The sequence below is a fragment of the Exophiala oligosperma genome, assembly GCF_000835515.1.
Source record: "Exophiala oligosperma strain CBS 72588 unplaced genomic scaffold supercont1.2, whole genome shotgun sequence".
Lineage (NCBI taxonomy): Eukaryota > Fungi > Ascomycota > Eurotiomycetes > Chaetothyriales > Herpotrichiellaceae > Exophiala > Exophiala oligosperma.
In genome coordinates, this window is record NW_015622819.1 from 320,079 (window position 1) to 342,077 (window position 21,999).

The 21,999-nt window shown below is 49.1% G+C and overlaps 3 protein-coding genes across 3 annotated transcripts; 2 read left to right on the plus strand and 1 right to left on the minus strand.

Annotated features, from left to right (window-relative positions):
• Positions 1–2,874: 2,874 nt before the first annotated feature.
• Positions 2,875–5,127, minus strand: PV06_01599 (uncharacterized protein; the record flags this gene model as incomplete). The annotated part of the gene is made up of 10 exons (XM_016402212.1): positions 2,875–2,969; positions 3,034–3,325; positions 3,391–3,429; positions 3,496–3,701; positions 3,760–3,862; positions 3,930–4,100; positions 4,157–4,365; positions 4,428–4,595; positions 4,667–4,726; positions 4,797–5,127. The coding sequence occupies 10 exons, from the start codon at positions 5,125–5,127 to the stop codon at positions 2,875–2,877; spliced, it is 1,674 nt and encodes a 557-aa protein (XP_016266109.1).
• A 9,936-nt stretch (positions 5,128–15,063) lies between these two features.
• On the plus strand, positions 15,064–16,554 carry PV06_01600 (uncharacterized protein). Its single transcript, XM_016402213.1, has 2 exons — positions 15,064–15,227; positions 15,277–16,554. The coding sequence occupies exons 1-2, from the start codon at positions 15,085–15,087 to the stop codon at positions 16,355–16,357; spliced, it is 1,224 nt and encodes a 407-aa protein (XP_016266110.1). The 5' UTR covers positions 15,064–15,084; the 3' UTR covers positions 16,358–16,554.
• Positions 16,555–17,656: 1,102 nt separating this feature from the next.
• PV06_01601 (uncharacterized protein) lies at positions 17,657–21,765 on the plus strand. Its single transcript, XM_016402214.1, has 3 exons — positions 17,657–18,152; positions 18,280–19,357; positions 19,407–21,765. Exons 2-3 carry the CDS (start codon positions 18,375–18,377, stop codon positions 21,439–21,441), a joined length of 3,018 nt encoding a protein of 1,005 aa, XP_016266111.1. The 5' UTR covers positions 17,657–18,152; positions 18,280–18,374; the 3' UTR covers positions 21,442–21,765.
• The last annotated feature ends 234 nt before the right edge of the window (positions 21,766–21,999 follow it).

Consider the following 21,999-nt stretch of genomic DNA (forward strand, 5'->3'; position numbering starts at 1 on the left):
GTTCGGGCCTTTATATCCGGTCACTGGCATAGCATCGAGGACGACTTCTCACCACACGGCAAGTCTAGTTTCGAAGATACATCGACCATAGCCGCACATAGAGCCCGGGCTATGACAGATATTCTGGGGCATTACATGGTGGAATCACAATAATGGCTCTAGTGAGGTTATAACAGAGATAGAAAATTCGTGAAAGACGTGCTGGCCTGCTGAGATAGAGATACACCTGACAGCACTGTTTCGCTTGACGTTGTATATAACAATATTTAGCGCTGTGGCGGCATAATGTTTTTACTCCCTGCTTCTTCATTGTCCCAGTCGCTCCGCCTTGTTTGCCTCTTAAGCTGCGGCTTTATGGGCAAGATGAGACTCATCTGTGGCATGGAGCTCGGGTATAGCGAGATCATCACCAAATAGTCCGCCAATCTCTTCCAAAGTCTTACCGTTCGTCTCTGGTGCGTACCACCATATGAGCCCAGCACCCACGGGACCAGCGCAGATAAAGACCAGGAAATACTTCCATCCGATATCTCCAAAGGCATACAATGCACCACTATAGTTTCGCAGGTTAGTGAGATGTACCTCATCGTCGAGGCTGCCAGTGTACTTACGTGATGAGGGCGCATACACTCAGATACAAGCACCCGATGGAAAGGGTTACGCCCTTTGCCCGTAGGTGCGAGGGCATGATCTCGGCAACATAGACGTACGGGGTGCAATCCCAGCTGATTCCGTAGACGAAACAATACATGAAGAATGCCCATATCCCTGCAATGTTGGCGGATCGGTTCGTCGTGCCTGCGTATTGAGCGACAATGGCCGTCTCAATGCACAGCATGACCACCTGTCCCGCAATGCCCCAGATCATCAAGTTTACTCGGCCGAGTTTGTCGATGCCAAAGGCCCCGATGATTGCGACGGTCATGGACAGGGCGACGTACCCACCAGCCAGATAAAGCTGCTGCTCGGTAGTCATCCCAAGAAGGGCGTAAAAGTATGGACCATAGTTGTTGATAACAAGGACCCCAGTGGACTGTAGAGGAGGGCATTCCTAAGTTAGCACAGTGTTTAAACAAGAAACTATACTTTTCAAAAGCACACACCTGGCCCACGGTTCCAATGAGACAGCACAGAAGTGTGCGCCGCCTCCATCTCTTGTCAGCAAACATCTGGAAATACGAGACGTTGTACTCTCTCTCCGTGGCAACTTGACGCTCGATCTGCAAAGTTTCCAACCTCACAAATCTGTCGTCGCCGCTATCGCCGTGGATGAGTCGGATTACCTCTTCTGCCTCAGTCACACGGTTCTTCATGACAAGCCACCTGGGGGACTCCGGACAGAAGTAGATGAGGACCATGTGGATGATGGACAGTCCGCCGACTATGACAAAGATCATACGCCAGGCAATGTTGGAATTTTTCAGGTGGTAGAATCCGGCGCCCGACCAATTTGCGATGTTGTAGCCCAGGACGTTGAAAATCCCGAACGTGCCGACAAGAAGGCCTCTGAGATGAGGCGGCGCGATCTCAGATTGATACAAAGGAGTCTGCATCACATACTGGCAGGCTGCAAAACCGGCGATGAACCTGCAACGCGCAAGCAAAAGAAGGTGTCAGCAGGTCTTTGAATTTGACATCTGATGCTTCCACCCAAGTCTACAACTCACCGGACTGCAATGAACATGCCAATGTTGACAGAGGCGGCGCAGAGGATGCAAGAGATGATGTTCAGAATCCCCGTAATCCACATGCATTTCCGACGGCCAAAGGTGTCGCACGACCACGCCGCAAAGAAGACACCGACGAATCCACCGGCGTAGAAGGCGCCGTTGGTTCCTCCCATCAACGACAACGCGTCCGGTCCGTTGAGAGACATTTTGGACACGAAAGTCGGCTGGGCCAGCGTCGTGGCAATCACTCCATTGGCTGCACCTCCAGCGATCTGTCCCATACCGACCATCAAGACGTACCAGACATTCCTCATCTGGGTTTTCGGGACATAGTAAGCCTCCTGGTTCTCGAACTCGGCCTCGGTGATTTCATCTTTCGACGAGTTCGTGTCGTTCTTTTCGCGTGGAGTCTCCATGACAGAATGAATATACAGCGCAAGTCGAAGGTGAAGTGATTGAGGACGTAGTTTGCTGTCGGACGCTCAGATAAACAGCGTCTACGCCGGAGACTAAATATACCAAGCTGCCTGGGATAAAAGCCCCGCAGAGCGTTCCCCACGGGGAAGGCCCATCAACCACGTGTGGACCGGACTTCAGGCCACCCAATTGTTTCCCATGATGTTAGTTAGCTGCAAACTGTATTGACCACACTGCCACTCCGGTAGCTGCAGATTGCTTTGTTCATTGGCTTGAAGTTAGTCGGTACAGAGATTTCGAAATCGGACTTTCTGTGCTTTGAGCGCTTTGCTATCATTCAGTTCAGATGTCTTTGCTGCCCAAGACCCATACAAGTTGCTAGCATAGATGAGTATTAGCTTTGGCAAAATCGTCCGGCCAGGGCGTGGTCCTACTTTGTGAGACAGCTGGTGTCTCTGTCTCTACACTTCAACCTACTGGTGTCTAAGTACAAGCCTTGGAGGTATTTCTTAGGAACGTCGGCAAGATTAATGGTTTCCCAACCAAAAACTTTACTTTCATGATTGTCTTTGTAATGTCTTCCTGATGGGGCCACTCTATATACACCTTCAAATGGAAGGTCGCATGGAAGTAAGCATATATGGCTGACTCAATTGAAAACCATTCTCGTAATCCAGTCAACACTTCGTAGGATACCATCTTCTCCTTGCGAATTACGAAGTCATATGCTCAGATGCTCGATTCAATCAACTCACGTGAGTCTTTGATCTCACCTAGGCTGCCCTGCTCAATCTTGCCCTTGCATTTGTGTTGGTTTCAGGTCTGGGAGTTTCTTTCCAAGACGGAGCTTGAAAGATGCCCAAGGGCCGACTTTCTTCGGGTCTGCGGTCATGTTAGTCATTGTAAATAGCCTTCCAGGTCCCTGCAGAGAGAGCTTTGAACTCACTTTGATGATCCAAGATCTCGAAATTCTTTTGAAACTCTTCAGGCTTCTCCGGAATCGGTTCGAGAAGGTAAATTAGTCTCGCGATGGTGAGGTGTAGCTCGTTTAGGGCGACTTTCATCCCGACACATTTCCTCGCACCAAGTCCAAATGGCCAATAGGCACTACGGGCAATTTGAACCTCTTCTGCACTGAACTCTTCACCCGGTATATGACGCTCAGGCCAATACTTTTCACAATCTCGTATGTACTTTTCGTTGTAGCTTGAGGCCCAGCCACCCGAGCCCACCGTGGTCTGGAAAGGTAAGTGCTATGTTAATATCGTGGACGACAAAGGAATCTCAGACGTTGTTAACTTACTCCTTCTGGGAAATATTCCCCATTGATCGTTGTCCCACCCTGATTCATTAGGTCTTATCAGTGTCGCGCCCCAATTGCGGAACTCAGCTTGGGAGGCTTGCATACCTTGAGAACGGTCCTTTCTGAGATTCCGGGTCCTGCTGAGGCCATTCTGAGTGCCTCATCGACACACGCACGCAGGTATACACAACTCGTCAGTTTGTCACCCAATCGAATTTCATCAATGTTATCGAAAGTGCGCTCGAGCTCCTCCAGTAGTTTCTTCTGACATCTTGGTTGTTGCATGAGATAGAAAAGGGTTCCAGCCAATGCTGTTGCTCAACGTCAGTCATCATACATCGTAATCGTGGCCCCGATGCCCAAACCTACATGCAGAACTTGTGTCGCTTCCCGCAAGAATTAAGAGAACACCTTCAGCACCTAGGCGTGCATGTTGAAGTGGCTGACCATTCTCGTCTTTCCCATTGAGTAGCTTTTCAATCCTCTGTCAGCTCATGGGCTCCCTCTCGAACATGGTCCAGGGGTCTCTAAAGCCTTACCCAGTGGAAAAAGTCCTTTCGGCCATTTATCCCTTCAGCGTCTGGGCCAAGCTTTATTCTTTCTGTAATTCTCTTGCCTGCTTCAGCAACGAACCTTTTCCTCCCAAAGAAGATTCGAGGCATTAGCAAGGTTATGACCCCTGACCTATGTAGCCAAGGTATGATGCCACCCTTCGGAACTGCGTTAGTATCCTGGTGTCGCTGCTGGAATAAAGAGCAAAGCATACCAACAGATAAGAAAAAACGGTTGCATCGATGAGCTCCAAGATATATCGCAATGAAGGATCTGTGAGCATCCCGAAACCTCGACCAAAGACCATTTCTCCCATGATATCGTACGATAGGTAATTGAACCACAGAGACATATCTTTGACCTTTTCATTTGAAGGGTTCAGGAGTTGATGGCAAAACAAGTTGATCTGGTCCAGCATGTAGGCTGTCCACAAGTCAGGAAAAAAAGCAACTTTGCTGGTATCTTGTGTGTGTTGCCTTGCTTACCCTCGAATGATCGCAGCGAGCTCTCAGAGAATCCATAGGACAAGACTTTCCTTTTCTTCAAAGCTGGTTCCTTGTACAACTCACTAAAGGTATCTGTGGATTCAGGGTTCGACTGCGATGCAATGGACAGATCAGACTTTCGAACATTGGCTTTATATGCATAAATATCTGCAGGCTTTATGTCAATGTGACATTTCAATTTTTCTAGAAATGGGTTGGTGTGAGGTTGGACACGTTACCTTGCCATGCTTGAGGCTCATTGAAAACGAGTTTATCGGGAGCATATCGGACAATAGGACCTGTTCAATTTTGTAAGTGTTTATTCTGGTAATCTGTGGGTTCTCAGTCACATTGGGATGAAAGACCTACCATATTCCCTATGAAGGGCCAGCAAGTTATGCGCGCGATGCTCTGACCATGCTTGATAGAAGTCGTAGAGTGAGGTGACTTTGGCCCAGAAAGGACCGGGGTATTTGGCCAATGGATGGAAATATACACGATATATCGACTTCAAGAGGACATACCCAACGAGTGAAGCCAGAATCACTATAGGCAGTGAACCGTGATTCTGGGTCACGAGCCCCAGTAACTGTGAAGAAGGACCTTCACTCAGTATTGACCCAGCCATATCTTCGACGTTTGTTTGTTGGATAGGTGTTCGGCAAGTGTACTGATACCCAGATAACCCCCATTTATCCATATTTGGTCAATGTTATTGTGGCATATGCTCCGGAGACCACCATTATTTTGTATCAGTCAGCTCCGCCACACTACCCCGGACTACTGATTGCCACAGTGTCGCAGCCAAGGGCCACCCCACAGGGTGGTGGTTCTAAAAGGCACAAGTGTAAGGAGGTTCCCCGTGCTCAGCTGCCAGCCAACACCGGGGTTTCAGCATCGTAGATCACTCCAGGCTCTCTAAAGTAGTAGAAGCATGGATCGGCGATGGTAAAGAACCCATGGTGATGAGCCACTCCCTCAAACTGGGACTGAGGATGTTCACAAGGTTGATTGGAGGAAGCTTGTGGCATTCATTTAGGTAGAACAGATGACTGGAGCAGTAGAAGTGAAGATATTTATGTAAGTATTGACCTATTCGCATCTGTAATTTCCAAGTAGACGGCCATTTTTGACAAACCTACACGTTTACTATTTGATAGCCATCAGACCTCCGTCAACTATCAAAGTGGTTCCATTGACATATGTGCTATCGTCACTCAGGAAGTAAGAGACGGCGTTGGCTAGCTCTTCCGGTGCACCTTGCCTCCCCAGAGGAGTCGAGTTGACAAGTGACTCCAAGACAAACTTCTTCTTCTCGGGCGGGAGTTCCTCAAGCCATTTGACCATTGCATCGGTGCGGATAGATCCAGGAAGGACAGAGTTGAAACGGATAAGGTCTTTACCATAGAACTGAGATCCGGTGCGTGTGAATGCAATGATCCCGGCCTTTGCAGATGAGTAGCCAGGCTGTCCCAAGCCCACAATTCCATTCACGGAAGAAATATTGACGATGGAGCCTCGAGTCTCGACCTTTCTGTCCGATGGCGTCAAAGTAATGACTCGGGGTTCTTGCTTTCGCATCTGAACCGCTTCGTATCTTTGACAAAACCAAGTTCCTCTTTGGTTGATTTGGTACATCCTATTTTTCGGAGTCATCAGTCTCTATTAAGCAGTTCTGTCTGATCTGTGGGCTGGTGAATTTGACTCACTCGTCAAACACTTTTTCTGTCACATCTTCCTCACCGTCAGTGAGAATCTCAGCTTTGCCAGCACAGTTGCAGGCCCAGTCAAGCCGCCCCCAGAGTTTCACCACCGTGTCGACCATGTTGATGCAATCTGCCTCCACGGCAGTGTCAAGCTTGACGAATGCAGAGTCGACACCATATTTGGCTTTCAGATCCTTTGACACTTGTTCTCCTTCGGTGATATTGATATCAGCCACAAGGACATTGATGCCACGGCTAGCTAACTTGTGAGCTGTGGCTTTCCCAATACCTGAGGACCCTCCGGTCACAATTGCAGACTGGCGACCAGGCATCTTGAATTGAAAAAAATTGAAGCTTGTACTTGGAACAGGAAACACAGTTATCTGCGCATAGGTGACACAGCCTCTTCTTTTAGCAAAATCCAATTGTCCGGTCAAAGTAACGGTCCGGGTGGGTTGAAACCCCTCCCTGCCATCAAACGCTGGATGGTATCAACCGGTTTTCTGGGGCGCCTCACAATACATGTACTATCCGCAAGACCACCACAAATTTCATCAGCACCACGACGGAATTCCGATTTAGACTGCAGTCTAGATATTACGATCTTCAAGACGAGTTGGGGGCGAGAGATGGTTCTAGTCGGCTATAAAAGTGGGGACCACCAGTTTTCGTCGGTGGTATCTATCGGACATATGAACACCTTGAGATCGTTGGTGGACATGACTCCGTGAAAGTATCATGCTCTATTGGTTGAACCCATCACATGTTTTAAAGACTAGCTCTGCAGATTGAGTCAAGGCCTAGACGGTTCTATTTCAAAGTGCATTGGGCGAAATGATCGTTTCCTGCACTTTGTCGACCATGGCCGCCTGGTCGCTCTTTCTAGCAGATGTATCTTCCTTCCAGTCAAGCTCGTATTCCTCCTTCTTATCTTTACCATCTACCAGACCCCAGAACCAGGTAATGTCGCTTCCGTCATAATCTCTGATCGACCATCCATTTCCCAAGAAACCCCATCGATTCATACCATGGTATGTTATGTCATAGTCCTCGAACCTCGGACTGCTAATCAATTCCATGCTGTAAGATATTGTGTAGTTAGCTCTCTAGAGACTTGAAAGCAGGGTTGGGGGACAACGGGTGAGGAAACGACGTACTATTGAGTGCGTGACCCGGGATAGAGCATGATCCTCCCGTCATACTCGCCACCCTTCCACCAGCTTCGACAGTGAGAGTCCCAGACTGTGCGCTTAAGATAGAGATCGGCATGTTCCTGGAATTGTAATGCAACATCCATCCTTGGTGCGAGACTCTTAATCCACTCTGTCTGCATTTTTCGTATGACCGTGTTGAAATATCGTGTAAAGAATTCAATCATGACCACCGCGCTGGCTTGACCAAGAGGCCCATAAGGTCCGTAGTAGGTGAAATAGTTTGGGATTTCCGGTGCCGCGATACCCAGGTATGACAGGGGGTTGTTTGCATACATGTCTTGCAGATTCTTACCATTTGCAATGATAGGAAACCTAGGCACCCAGGTAGTATTAAACCCCGTAGCGAGAATAATGACATCGACTTCCTCTTCTTGGCCATCCGGGTTGAGGAATCCTTTTTCGGTGATAGTACTGAGTTGCCCTCCTGGATATGCAACGACATTATCAGCACAAAGTGCTTCCAAAAATCCTATTCCGGGTCTAGAAGCTGTCAGAGGACTATACTGGAATGCACATCTCTTGGGATGCTAAAGATGCTTGATAACTCACGTAGGTCTTTTACACCCCACCGGGAAGTCTTTAGGGATCAAAGCATCCGCGATATCAGGACGACTCGCCAGTTTTGCTCGCATCTCCTTCGTAGATATCTCGTACAAAGTTAGATATGTCGAGAGCATCAGAGAAGTTTGACATACCTCTCGTGCAGCATTGGCCTCGGGTGTATTCTTGAAGAAGACTGAAAAACCTTCGCTTATGCTTAACTCAATGTTCTTTCGATACTTCAAGTACGTCTTTGGATCCTGTCGCATGAGTCGAAGTTCTTCTTTGGTATCTTTGTGTGGTATTTTGTTAGCAAATGAAGGACCACTAAATCAATGGCTCTGGCTTACAGGCTGGATTTGGATCCGATTCTGGTTCTCGAATGTACTTTGCGCCAAATGTGCCCAGTATCCACGTCGGACTTCTGATCCAAGTATATAATTTGGAGGCCTGCTTTTGCACTGAAGCAATGACTTGTATACCACTGGAGCCAATTCCACATACTGCTACCCTTTTATCTTTCAGATCGAGACCTTCTGGATAATTGGCAGTGTGCGCTAGGACTCCCTGAAATCGTTCGAGACCGTTGATCTTCGGCATATTCCAATGACTGTAACAAAATTTAGAGAGAGCTGGGGGAGGCTTACACCATGGGAACTTCCAACTTACTTCAAAGGCCCTCCAGCATTGATGAAGATGTCACACTCATCAATGAAAGTCGAGTTCTCGGCCGAGTCATGAACGGTGATGCTCCACTTGCCCCTGTCTTGGTCCCAGAGCGCATTTGTGACTGTATGGTTCAACTTGGTGTACTTTAAGACATTATGCTTCTCGGCCACCCTTTTGAAGTACCGGTGGATTTCTGGAGATTCAGAATAGAAGCGCGACCAAGTGTCAGGCTCCCAGGTGAATTGATAGGTGACACTTGGAACATCACAAGCACACCCACTGGCATGTATCAGCAGGTGCATTGTCACCCGTGGTGCAGCAGGTACGGAGGACTTACGGATATCTGTTTTCCAGCCAAGTCCCGCCCACGTCGCTGTTCTTTTCGTACAGCACGATGTCGACATTGTTCAGCTCGTCTTGTGCGAATTTTGCAAAAGATATTCCTGACGCTCCACAGCCCATTACAACTACCCTAAGAGGTCTGTAGGGCCCGGAAGGTAGTTCTCGAATGCGGTACCCGCGTTGATTCTGCCGAGGCCATCCGTATAGATCGGGAAGCTCTTCCAGGTTGGATGGGACATTGGGTGGAAGGAAGTCATGCCCATGTCCGTTGACTCTGTGGACTCCGTTCACCCCATTGGGAACTGTCGTTGATGCCATTACATGTAACCGTAATTCTGGACAAGCTGCGGGCGTAGGAAGTGCAAAGAGTCGGGCTATGACGCGAGCTATCGTCAATGTTTCGACGTACAAGACAAGAAGTCTTTATCTCTGTCAATCTCTACCTCTGGCAAAGGATCAAAAAGTAAGTACGGGCCTGAAGCGTTACCGCTGTGTTTCAGACCGGAGGTTGAATGTGGCGGTGGTAGTGGACCGACGGTTTGCGCACCCACAAGATGACCAGTATTGAAAAACGCATCGTGGCATGATCTACCTGGCGAAAGTATTTGAACAACTCATTGCATAACTAATTGCATTTTTCAAGGTATTCACGACTTCTCACAATGTCGAAGACCGCTGTTCCTGATTTTGATGACCTGCCCAAAGTTGAAGGCCAGCCTCAGGGGAATGCGTGGGGGTTGTGGGGCGCAGATGACCAGATTGGCAGTACGTTCCACTCAACAGGGCCGTTTCTTTCCAGGCTTTGACTGACTCGTATGTCTGTATCAGCTTTAAACAAAATCACTCCTGAAGCCAGGAAATACGCTGCCCAGGAGGTCAAGGCCGGGCTAAGTGTATCCCTCGATCTTCCCTTGAACATCTTCGATTATGTCATTGCCAACCGGAGATTGTTTGAACAAAAGGTTCTGGACTTCAAGGAGATGAATTCTAGCATAGGTCACGATGATGAACTGCACTTCAACACTCAGTCATCATCTCAATGGGATGGTCTCACCCACTGTGGGCTTCAGGATCAAGAATTATATTATAATGGATTGAAACATGAAGATATCATCAAACGTCGTGATGGCCGTAATGGAATACACAGTATGTTTCCCCGAGATATTGTATCATTTTACTAATGATATCATTAGAATGGGTCGAGGCAGGTGGTATCGTCGGAAGAGGAGTACTGATTGACTACGTCAGATGGCGTGAAGAGACGGGACAGCCTCCGGTTTCTGCGGCCAGTCCGCACTCTGTAACTGTCGCAGAATTAAAGGCGGTGGCAAAACATCAGAATCTCGAGCTCCGCCCAGGGGATATACTTCTCCTTCGTGGTGGGTGGACTCGCTGGTATTATGACGCCTCTCCAGAAGAACGAAGAGAAAAACTTGATAAAACCGCCTTCATAGGGGTTGAAAGAAGCATGGAGATGGTCCGATTTTTGTGGAATCAGCACATCTCAGCTGTCGCAACTGACTCTATTGGGTTTGAACAGTGCCCGGTTCCGTTCGGTCAAAAGGGGGCAGTAGTCCTCCATGAATGGATACTTGCTCATTGGGGCATGCCACTGGGAGAGCTTTGGAATCTTGAGGGCCTCAGTGAACTCTGCAAAAAGCAGAACCAGTGGTCTTTCCTGTTCACAAGTGCGCCGCTGTATGTCCCAGGAGGTGTTGCATCTCCACCCAATGCTATAGCGCTCCTTTGAGTGAAAGAAGGAGCATTCTTGACTTCGTAATGAGTGGGACACGCGAGAACATTCTAGACTTCATGGTTGAAGAGATCGTTTCGTCGAGTCGTTTGCAGTCAGATCTCGGAGCTCCTCGACAGATGATACGTTCTTTAATCAGCCAGTGTTGCTTGTAGGAAGTACAGACATCGAGATGGAAGCTTGGTGTGATTCGGGAGAGCGCTGCTGGATAACCACCGGGCTATACTGACCCTTGGCCAAGGCATCCTCGCAAAAAAGCATGGGAAAGCGGTCGAAATACGACCGTTCGAGTTTAAAAACCTGGGTGGGCTGTCGAAGAGCGAGGACAAATTCTGTCTCGACAGACTTCGACATCGTGCCCGACAGCGAAGCAGGATCTGCGTGTTGTTGCCGTCTATACTCCAAATATTCGCTGAGTCGATAATACACCAGTGTTTCGTGAAGAGTCCCGTGCAAGGGCACCACTACTTTTGATTCTAAGCACCAACTCTCGAGGGTGCCTTCGACGACGGCAGCGAGGTCAATCTCATCAGCGTGAAGGATAATCTTGTCTCGTAAACTGGCATACGGAATCCAGTCGACCATGGGCCAATGGTATCTGGTCAATTGTAATTGTGTTGGTTGAAATTCTTCTTGGATTGCCTGGTAATGTTCGACTGTCGGCATAATTTGATACCGAGTGATTGGAGCCAGTTTTTCAAAAGCGAGGGTTTCAAACCAGAATCGCCTCTTGCCTCCCCAGTATCTGTCGGAAGCCAGGAGATATAGCATTTTCTGTACCAAAGTATCAAGACTGCATGAATTTTGTCAGCATAATGTCTTTCTTTCTCGGTAACACAGCGAGGCCTAAATGAACTAACCTTTGTTGTGGTTCTCCTGCTGTCATGGACTGCCTCAGAAGTTGGTACCGAACAGAACTGTGAAGTTCCAAAAGATCCATATCATAGATCGAAGGCTGAGATAGTAGGCGCCGTCTGGTGCCAGCTCTCTCAATGGCCTTGTGCCAGGAAGTGGTTGTCGTGCCTCCGGGAGACCGGCTGCTTTGAGGTCCTTCGCGAAACAGCGGCGACGTCGGGGGCCTTTCCTCAGGCATGACACCAAAATCAAGAAAATCGGCCCATGTATCATGATTGCGTCCATCGTCATGAAAAAAGTTGCCAAGATGCTCGACAGCGGCGGTATTCTGATGCAAAGGGCCCTGAGAAGACTGCATTGCCAGTTGTCGCACCTCAGCCAGGCGACTTTCGAGCTCATCGAAGCGTCGTTCGAGTTCGGCACTCCTTGTTGTCTCGCTACTAAGGTCATTGGAGAGGTCCATGGTCGAACGCTGCGATCCACTTAGAGATATCCTAGCTCTCCGAGATCGTTAAGGTCGATTTGGATAGACAGTACGGAGATGTGGTATTTTCCAGGGCTCACTTGGTCCTAGGGGATCTGCCCCTCGCGCTACGTGGACAGGTCGACTCCGCCACTCACCCTTCGACCTCGGTTAGGGACTCGTAGTGCTGTTCCGGGGAGGTGCGTGCCCCGGAATTCAAGGTGGGGCAAGTCTGGGGAGTCGTCCTTCCTCGCCCTGCAAACTTCTTCCTGAAAAGCTCAGTCTCTTCCCTACAGTCATGCAAAGCGTTCAGAAAATGATGGAACATTCGCCCCAAGCCACTACTAATGCTCCCCCCTTTTCCTCGAAGCGGGCCAACCCTGTTACCTGTCCAGTCTGCTCAAAAACATTCTCAAGAAGGGACGTTCTGACGCGACATATAAAAGCGAAACACCAGAAGGTTACTGTTGAGCCACCGAAGAAAAGGAGTCGCCGTAAGAGCTGTCTCCGGTGTGCCTTGTACGTATTTTCCTCCCTCGATGTAGGCTTTGTTTCTGAGTCAAGTGCTCCCTGATAGCTACAAGGTCAAGTGCAGTGGTGGACCTTCATGCGGTCAATGTGAGAAGAACGGGATCATCTGCCAGTTTCATTTTTCTGCAAAAGAAAATGATGGCGAGCGACGGAACCTGGCAGCATCTCCAGCTGAAGAGGTCCAAGATCATGATGGGAATGCGAACCAATTCCAGGTAACGGAACCTAGTTACGGTATATCAGAATCTGCGGTGGGAGGCCATTTGGCGTACCACACGTCACTCAGCCCTCACCCGCCAACCGATCAGGTTCATCCAGAAAATGACCAAGTCACCGTTACCAATGAACAGGTAGGCTATTTTTTGGCCCACTGATATTTCCTGCCCAGATGGACACAGTCACCTACACCAGCCTCTGTTTTCTCCCAATATGGATCTAATGCTTTTTTACAGACCGATTATATTGCATATCAAGATTTCCAGTATCCCAGTCCCAGACCAGAAGATATGATGCATTTCGACCTACCAATGCAGCAGGAGACAAGCCCGGAGGCCGTTGCTTCACTACTGAATCTATCCCCATCCATCCAAAACCACCAGGTGAACACAGAAACTCGCGTAAGCGCTACACCATGGTCACAGTTCAACTGGAAACTTGGTACACCATTTGGGCCACAATACTTTGAAGTCCTGGTTAATGAGATAGGAGGTGGTGCAGAATCCAGCAACGACAATCTCGATTCATGCAGGGCAGAGATGGCGGTAGAAATGCAAGGCGACGAATCTATACGAACCGACACAGCTCATCTCTTCGACACGGTTCTCGGGGCCTTAGAACTTCTCGATTCAACTGACTACAAGAGTCTTCTTCTTGATGTGCCTAACATGACCGAAGCAAATATGATGCAGTTTTGGAATTTATATTTTGAAAAATTTCACAAGGTAATCGACATGTCACTCTTTGGCCGCTGTCTGCTCAATTACTCATTTTCCCCCTAGATATTCCCAGTTATGCACTGCGCCTCGAGTGATGTTGGGGGAACCCCACCACTTTTGTTCGGTCTCATTACAGCTATTGGAGCCAGTTATAGCTCAGAGCCTCAGGCCGCGGAATATCACCTCCGAGTCCTCGCTAGAGTCTCGATGATTCTCTCGAGTGTATGTCTATTCCCGGCATCTGTCGCTTGGGGATCGGAATAGCTGATACAGATCTAGACCTCCGGGGACTTGAGGATGCCCCATAAGCTTTGCGATCCGTTAACGTTGCTCTTGTGCCAGTGCATATTATACTTTGTCATTATCAGCGACAATTCCATGCTGTTACGTCCTTGGGCCATCGCTGGTCAGGCATGTATGCTGGCCAACGCACGAAAGGCTTGCATTTTCGAGTTTCAGCAGCAAGAGCAGAACGAGGGCACAGCATCCGGCATTGCTACACCTCCCTCAGACATCAGCGCACTAGATTGCTCCCTCAGTCCAGAAGATTTCTTAGGCAAGAATCTAACCAGGGACGTGGGCTACGAGATGTATCGTAGTCAGTGGCAGAAATGGATCGCAAGAGAAAAACGAAGCCGACTAGGATGGGCGGTCGTGGTAAGCCAGAGCCGTGTCACCTTCTCGATGTATTGCCAGTTGACATGTGCCTAGGCCGTCCATAGCCTGTGTCATCTCCGTACACAGTCTCCCTTTCGACTCACTTTACCAGAATTAGACCTTTACTTGCCATACGATGAAAATATGTGGGACGCGGCGGATGCGACATGTTGGCGCAAACATTTCCCATGGACGGATTGGCCTCCAAGGACTCTACCACTTCTTGGTGCGGCTCGAACACTGTCCGAGAATACTTCTTCCCTGTCAGACTTACCTACACTGGCGATGTTGGCTATGGGAAGCTTGGTAGAGCTGGTTGATCGCACCAAGCATGGGCACTTGGACAACTGATGCCACACAATAGATTCGAGTTACGAAGTTGGAGAAGTCAGCAACTTAATGATGGAAACCGGTTTACAACAATCTGGATTTTTCGAGTACTTCGGAGGAACTTCACCGTCTCAAATATTTAGTCAAGATCACCTTTGGAATAAATCGCTATCCGCTTAATGCTGATCTGACACTAACACAAAAATTTTCAGGCCACCCTGCATTGCCTCCGTGATGTGACATGTGACGCCGTCGGGTGATAGTCGAAAGAATCTTTTCATGAGTTGACCTACGAGTTCGACGTCCTAGTTCCCCAGTGTTAGGTGCTGAAAATATTTCGAGGACATCGACGCTATTCCGACGCAACGTCTACTAGACTTTCAAGCGATATATTTGTATACTGTCTTGATTTACATGGATCTACATTTGAACCACACAGACATTACTACTGGCCATAAAATGTACATGACTTCCCCTTACGCTATGTTATTCTACTCGCGTGGCGAGGCTGAAGGAAGGGTGGAGGTAAACTACGGCAAAGTACGAACACCACAAATGGCACATCAATTTACGCGTCTAAGCGCGTCGCCCTCTAGAAATGTCTCCTCGATCGTCCTTGCACTTTTGTGTAGCCAGTGTTACATACTTAGACGGCGATCACAATGTCGGACTACGAAGATGATATGGACGTGGATGCCCCAGTGTCCAAGGACAAGTCGATTCAATTTAGCTCGGACAATCTTGCAGGGAAGCAAAAGCGCATAGTTGCAGACTTACCTATTGAGGCCGAGGACAACTTACCATGGTATGTCCTTTACAATCCAGCTGGGTTACCTTCTAATCTCGTATTGAAGGGTTGAGAAATATCGCCCCAACACGCTCGATGATGTATCCGGTCACCAAGATATCCTGGCCACGATTAATCGATTCATTGAACACAACCGATTACCTCATCTTCTCCTCTACGGGCCCCCTGGTACTGGCAAGACGTCTACAATCCTGGCGTTAGCAAGACAAATATATGGCGCTAAAAACATGCGACAAATGGTGCTGGAATTGAATGCGTCAGATGATCGTGGGATTGATGTTGTAAGAGAGCAAATAAAGACATTTGCTTCCACGAAGCAAATCTTCAGCACCTCCACTCAGCAATCCTCGACTGCAGCCAAATTCGGCCTTGGTGCTTTCAAGCTGATCATTCTTGACGAGGCCGACGCAATGACTTCGACGGCACAGATGGCTCTGAGAAGAATAATGGAAAAATACACGGCCAACACAAGATTTTGCATTATCGCAAACTATACACACAAGCTGTCGCCAGCACTGCTGTCACGGTGTACGAGATTCCGGTTTTCCCCTCTCAAAGAACCTGATATTCGCCGACTAGTTGACTTGGTCATTTCGCAAGAACATATCAACATTGCCCCCGAGGCCGTCGACTCACTCGTCCGACTGTCCAAAGGTGACATGAGAAGAGCGTTGAACGTTCTACAGGCGTGTCATGCAGGTTCGAGGCCGCTCCCAATGCGAGGACAGCCACCAGTCAAAGATTCCGACGTCAAATACGAGCTTATCACCAATGATACGATATATAACTGTATCGCCGCTCCTCATCCGGACGATATCCGTATGATTATGACCACAATGCTGAGTACACCAGATATTACGAGTTGTCTGAACACGATCAATGCACTGAAAAGCAGCCGTGGCTTGGCTCTAGCAGACATTCTCACCGCTTTGGCAGAGGAGCTGCAGACCCTCGAAGTCAGCGTTGCAACTCGGGTGACTTGGCTGCAAGGCCTGGCTGAAATAGAGTACAGACTTGCTGGAGGTGGCAGTGAGGGCGTGCAAACTGGAGGCATGGTTGGTGTCGTAAGGACTGGCTGCGAACTCATGGGAGAAAAGGGCGTGGGCGAGAAAATGAGTCTAGGTTGACCGAACGTCACCTATGTTGAGGAAGATGCCATCCGAAAACATCGCTTCGAATCAGCCGTGGGAATCGTCTCGCCTATTGTGCTTTCCATAAGCCACACAACAAATATACAACCTCGCTTGACGTCTTTGTAACTAGGCATTCTCGAGCAGCCCGAGGTGGCCTGTTGAAGGAAAGAGGCGCCATTTTCAAAAGTCCCCGGACAAGGCGGGTGCTGGCAAACGTCCAGCGAGTTCTCCGCATATTCCTCGGATTGCGAAGCACTCGGGCGTTTTCTGCGTACCAGTACGCCTACATCAAGGACCAAACAGAGCTTTGAGTGGCCTAGGAAGCCCGGACCTGTTCTCTGCAGGATGAAAATATTATGAAACCTTGATGATATGGGAACATGAAATCAGATCGATCACATATGTCGATATCGACGAATAAGGCTAGACATGGATGATTCGCCCACTTGAGAAAATAGGACAAAACCATGAACCAATTCAGCAACCTAGGTAAGGTAGCTTTGTATTGCTCGTTTTGTCTCGTGAATATCGAACTGTGCCTGTCCCGTTTGTGTCACATGACCGACAATAAACAACGCTCCAAGAATGGCTAGTACACAACGCAAGCAACTCTCGAACAGCAGGTTTGCCGAGACATCGTGGGAATCTCAAGTTTGACATCAGACGACTTGTCTTCCTTTAAGTGAGGACCAATGTCAACAATCTCTGTATACCATCATCCAAATCAAGTATACCTCTTTATAAATTGAGGTGCAAATCCCGTGAAGGCTCTCACCTGGTTGCAATTACGCCTTTTTTTCAGGCTTTCCACGCCATTCGCATGCAGACCCGACAAGGCGGTCAGCGGGGAAACTTGACCAAACAACCACGAATTCCCACAGATTGTGCCTCGTTATTTCGTTGCCTCGTTGTTTATGCCGGAACTATTCTCAGCCATGTTGCTCTTCGCCAGTCTTTACAGCGGTGATACTGTCAGGGATGAAATTGTTCACACCACAACACCTGATGTGCATTGTTGCTGCAGCACAGCTAAATCTAACTTCAACCCTGGCTTTCTGAACCCGTTGATTATCACTGCTTGTGAAAGGCCTGCCAGATTAACGACTGGCAACAAATCATCTGCTCGCCTCGGGGAAACAAAGAGCCCGCCAGAGGTGCCAGCTTTTGAGTTACTGATTACCAGCATTACCATTAACCCAGTCGATCACCCCGATCGACATGGACTTTGGAAAGTGGTAATGAGGCACTTTTTGCCCGAGGTGGATTATTGACATCCTGTGCTAATTACAGTCTACGTTGCCAGAGTGAGTAGATGTTGCACTATATTGTGGCAACATCTTTATCACGGCGGCAAATACATTATGTTAGCGGGGCCGAGGGATGTGAAAGCTGCGCAGTTCAATGCCTTGGCGTGAACTTGTGAATTTGTGAACTTGCGAACTTACTACGAGAACAGACCAGACAGCAGCATGAATGGGGACGGATATGGCCTGCACGTACATAGCTTTCATTGTCAAGGCTCTTGCCATCGCTCGGCGGTGCATCAGCCTGGACACTCTTCGCACTTGCCCTGCCACTCACATCAAAAGCGGCGTCAGATTCGTCGGGGGTCTCCATCCTCTTCATTGAGGTCTGACAATATCTGCACGCCAACTGTAGACTACGAGTGACTAGATTTTCATCAAGGCTGCTACATAGTGCTCAGCGACACTGAGCAAGAACAAGAAGGGAAGACATGGGAAGGCGAGGAAGAAGTGTGCGCGGCAAAATGCGAGGTGGTCTGGTAAAGGTGAGTGCCCGAACACCCACTGGACTTCGGCTTCGGAATATCCCCTTCCGGACGTCACGCCGCTTTTGTGGATCGCCAAGGCGCTGGTCGATGTTCATGCAACTCGCTCACTGAACTGGGATTGCAGACTGCGAAGGACTCGTCGAACCCCAGCAACCACCTCACCCTCGACCCTCTCTACCCTTTCCCTCCGACCGCAATGCAAATGACTCCCAGGAGTACATGGCAAGGTCTCGACACGACCCATCAATGAAGCATCGTTGGCGAGCTGAAGACGACCCGCGCGACAGAGACTTGAATCGATCGCGGGAGAGTGAGCGACATCCCGGTGGTCATCGTCCTCCATCGCCTTCTTTTGGATATTCTGAAGATTATCGGGGCCCTCACCGAGATAGGGACCAAGGAACACGCGGCGGGCGTCGTCAGAGTCGAAAGTGGCAACGAGATACGAAGAAATCCGGCGGTAGAAAACCGTCTCTTTCTCCCACCCGTCCAGCAAACTCTAAACATTCGCACGCACAGCATTCGAGGCCCTTCAAAGACAGACCTGCCCGAATTCGCGATTTCTCTCCAGACAGACACCCTAAGCGCCGACGTACCCAGAGCCCATCGCCTGCACCCAGTGACCGATTCGGTTCAGACAGTCGGAATCCTGGTCGCAGCCGAGATCGTCCAGATATCCACGATAGGCGTTCTAGATCAAGGTCTCCCTTCCGACCATCCAACGCATCCAGGTCTGATTCAGGGCCTCGTGGGTACAACTCGGACGTCAGAGGTTCCAGAGAATCGAGTCCTCATCGAAGACAAGATAGGCGATCGATTTCACCTCGCCACTCGTCGAGAGCATCCCCATCTCGCCGTGACGACTACACCAGTCATCGTGAAACATCCCACAAAGATTTCAGACCTCCAAAACGACCTGGAAAATCTAGAGGTCGGCGTTTTCCTGTAGGGGGTCAACCCCGTTCACGAACTCCGTCTGTGGTAGACGATACAGACAACCGCTCCATGGATGGCCAACACTCGACGCGTGGGAACTATGGCAATCATAGAGGGCAACAGAGGCCATTTGTCGATACTCGGCAACAATACAACGGATCGCCCCCTTATTCGGGAACACCTAACAGCTCCTATCATGGGTCCCAGGCGGGATCGCCGTACCATAATCCAAGAGGCGGTTGGGGAGGTGGTCAAAGTCCGCATGGGTAAGTTGATTCTTCTATAACCATGACAGCCTCGCTGATGTTTACTTAGTCCCATGTACAATTCATCTCCACCGTACCGACAAAACAATTTCCCCGGGCCAAGTAGCATGAACAATCCGAACCCTTACTATCAAAACCAGCAGTATTATGGGTCAAATTCGCAAGGGTATCAACAGCCCTCTTACCGGGGCGGCCATGGGCCTCGCGGTGGGCAATATGGTAAACAAGATCAGAGATTCAACGGTCGCGGTCGAGGCAGAGGCGGTCACTTCAACAATCTTCAGTGGACAGCACCTCCTACTGGTCCTAAGCGAGGTGGTTCACAAAATCCTGATGCACAAGGTGGACACATGCATCAAACTTCACCAGTCCATTCACAGGATGGCAGAGAAACTCCAAAGGAGGAAGGAAATGTTTTCAGACCCTCGAAAGACTTACAGGTTGAAGATCAGAAGCATGAAGATCAGCATGCGCAGGTGAATGATCAAACAGGAACAGCAGCCTCAAAATTCAGCTTTGCTTTCAAGTCAAAGGCTCCTCCATCAGGTCCAGCCAGACAAAACGCAGATTTTTCAGCCAAACCAAAGGGGCCTTTCCACCCCGACGAGCGAGGTCCTCCCACGCAACCAAGGAAAAAGCCATTTGATCGATTTGATCGGTTCGATCGACGAGACGACAGGCCTAATCAACGGCCTTTGCCACCTAGTTTTCCATCACGTCCCGACCGAAGAGCCCTTGCTCAAGCCGCAGACAACCGCAGACCCGACCGATCGCGGTCCCCTCCCTCGAAAAAATCCAGGAGAGAGACAAAGTCTCGACCAACTCTGACTCCTGAATTTGCGGACTCCGATTCGGTGTATTTTCGCAAGCCTGGTAATGAATCTGTGGTTGGTGCCGGCACATACGGAAAGGTCTTCAAAGCCATTCACATCTACACAAAAGATAAGGTAGCACTCAAGAAGATCCGCATGGAGGGCGAGCGAGATGGTTTCCCCATCACAGCGGTTCGTGAGATTAGGCTGTTGCAACATCTCAGACATAAACATGTCGTTGCTTTGCAAGAAGTCATGGTTGAAAAGAATGAATGTTTCATGGTCTTCGAATACATGTCACATGATCTTACTGGGCTCATCAACCACCCAACCTTCACATTGAGCCCAGCTCATAAGAAGGACCTGGCAAAGCAGATGTTCGAGGGTTTGGAATTTCTTCATCGACGTGGCGTCCTACACCGAGACATCAAGGCTGCGAACATTCTTGTTTCCAATACTGGGCTCTTGAAATATGCCGACTTTGGCTTGGCCAGATTCTACACCAAATCTCGCAAACTTGATTATACAAATCGAGTGATCACGATCTGGTATCGACCACCCGAGCTCATACTGGGCGAGACACAGTATGGTCCTGAGGTCGACATCTGGTCTGCGGCCTGCGTCTTTGTGGAGATGTTTACCAAGAAGGCGATCTTTCCAGGTGAGGGAGGTGAACTCAGCCAGCTTGAAAAGGTCTACAATATGCTCGGCACCCCCACCCGTGCAGAATGGCCCGGTATCATCGACTTGCCGTGGTTTGAATTAATGCAGCCCGCTGATCGGCGAAAGAGACAATTCGAAACAATCATGCGAGATATTTTCACTCCCGCCGGTCTTGAATTAGTCCAGTGGATGTTCAAGTACGATCCAAAGAAGCGTCCCTCTGCAGATGAAGTTCTGAAACACGCGTACTTCCTCAACGAAGAGCCAAAACCCGAGCAGGCGATGGAACTCGCCCGCGTCGAAGGTGATTGGCATGAATTTGAGAGTAAAGCAGCTCGACGAGAACGAGACAAGCAGGAAAAGGAGCGCAGGAAAGAAGAGCAGCTACGTGAAAAGGAAAAGAGAAAGGCACGCGAGGCAGATCTCCCCGAGCCGGACGGGTCTGAGAAGAAGGCGAGACTTCAAGTTGACGCTGCGAATACTCCTGTGATGCCACCACCTCCTCCAAATGGAGAAGTTGTGGGTTCTGCGATCCAGTCAGAGGAGGTCAAGAACGACGATCCAGATGAGTCTGAAGGAGAAGGGAGTGCACGAATGAGCATGTCTTGAATCAAGACTCTGGGTTTGGTGCGTTGTGTCGAAGGATCCCTGACTACATGTTCGTATGTTTATCTTAGGAGAGATCCCATCTCGACGAGGTTCGTTGATGTGGTGCGTCAAGTCATTATTCTCTCTGACTCTTGATGGTCAAAATCGACGCTTCAAAGCTCGATGAGAAATGGTGGTGGCGGCGCCATTTTTGTGTGTTGGAATAGCACGAACCCATTAAACATCGACATTCAGTCTTTGTGTGTAGGAGGCTAGTGGCCTCTATTAATGCAAACTACCTAGACAAGCTCTGCTTGACAGTGGGTTGTTGAGATTGTATTTGTACTGTGATACTTCAAAATATTGAAATCGCTGGATTCTATGTATCACTTGCTGACTCAGCCTTGGCCTCTGCATTGTCGACACCTCTTCAATGTCGTCAACCTCAACCCAGTTTGTCCGCGTTGTGCTTGATCAAGAGGCTTTTGTGATGCTGCCATCACTTATTTACTCGACGTCAGTGACAAGGGCATAAGCAATGGCAAAGCCGCCAGGGACTCGGCTCTTCATCTCCTCTAC

Bases quoted from the DNA above. Each gene is read 5' to 3' on its own strand.
- PV06_01601 (XM_016402214.1), top strand. From the start codon at position 18,375: ATGGCAAGGTCTCGACACGACCCATCAATGAAGCATCGTTGGCGAGCT. The intron at 19,358-19,406 runs GTAAGTTGATTC...ATGTTTACTTAG, and splicing joins GGTGGTCAAAGTCCGCATGG to TCCCATGTACAATTCATCTC.
- PV06_01600 (XM_016402213.1), top strand. From the start codon at position 15,085: ATGTCGGACTACGAAGATGATATGGACGTGGATGCCCCAGTGTCCAAG. The intron at 15,228-15,276 runs GTATGTCCTTTA...CTCGTATTGAAG, and splicing joins GCCGAGGACAACTTACCATG to GGTTGAGAAATATCGCCCCA.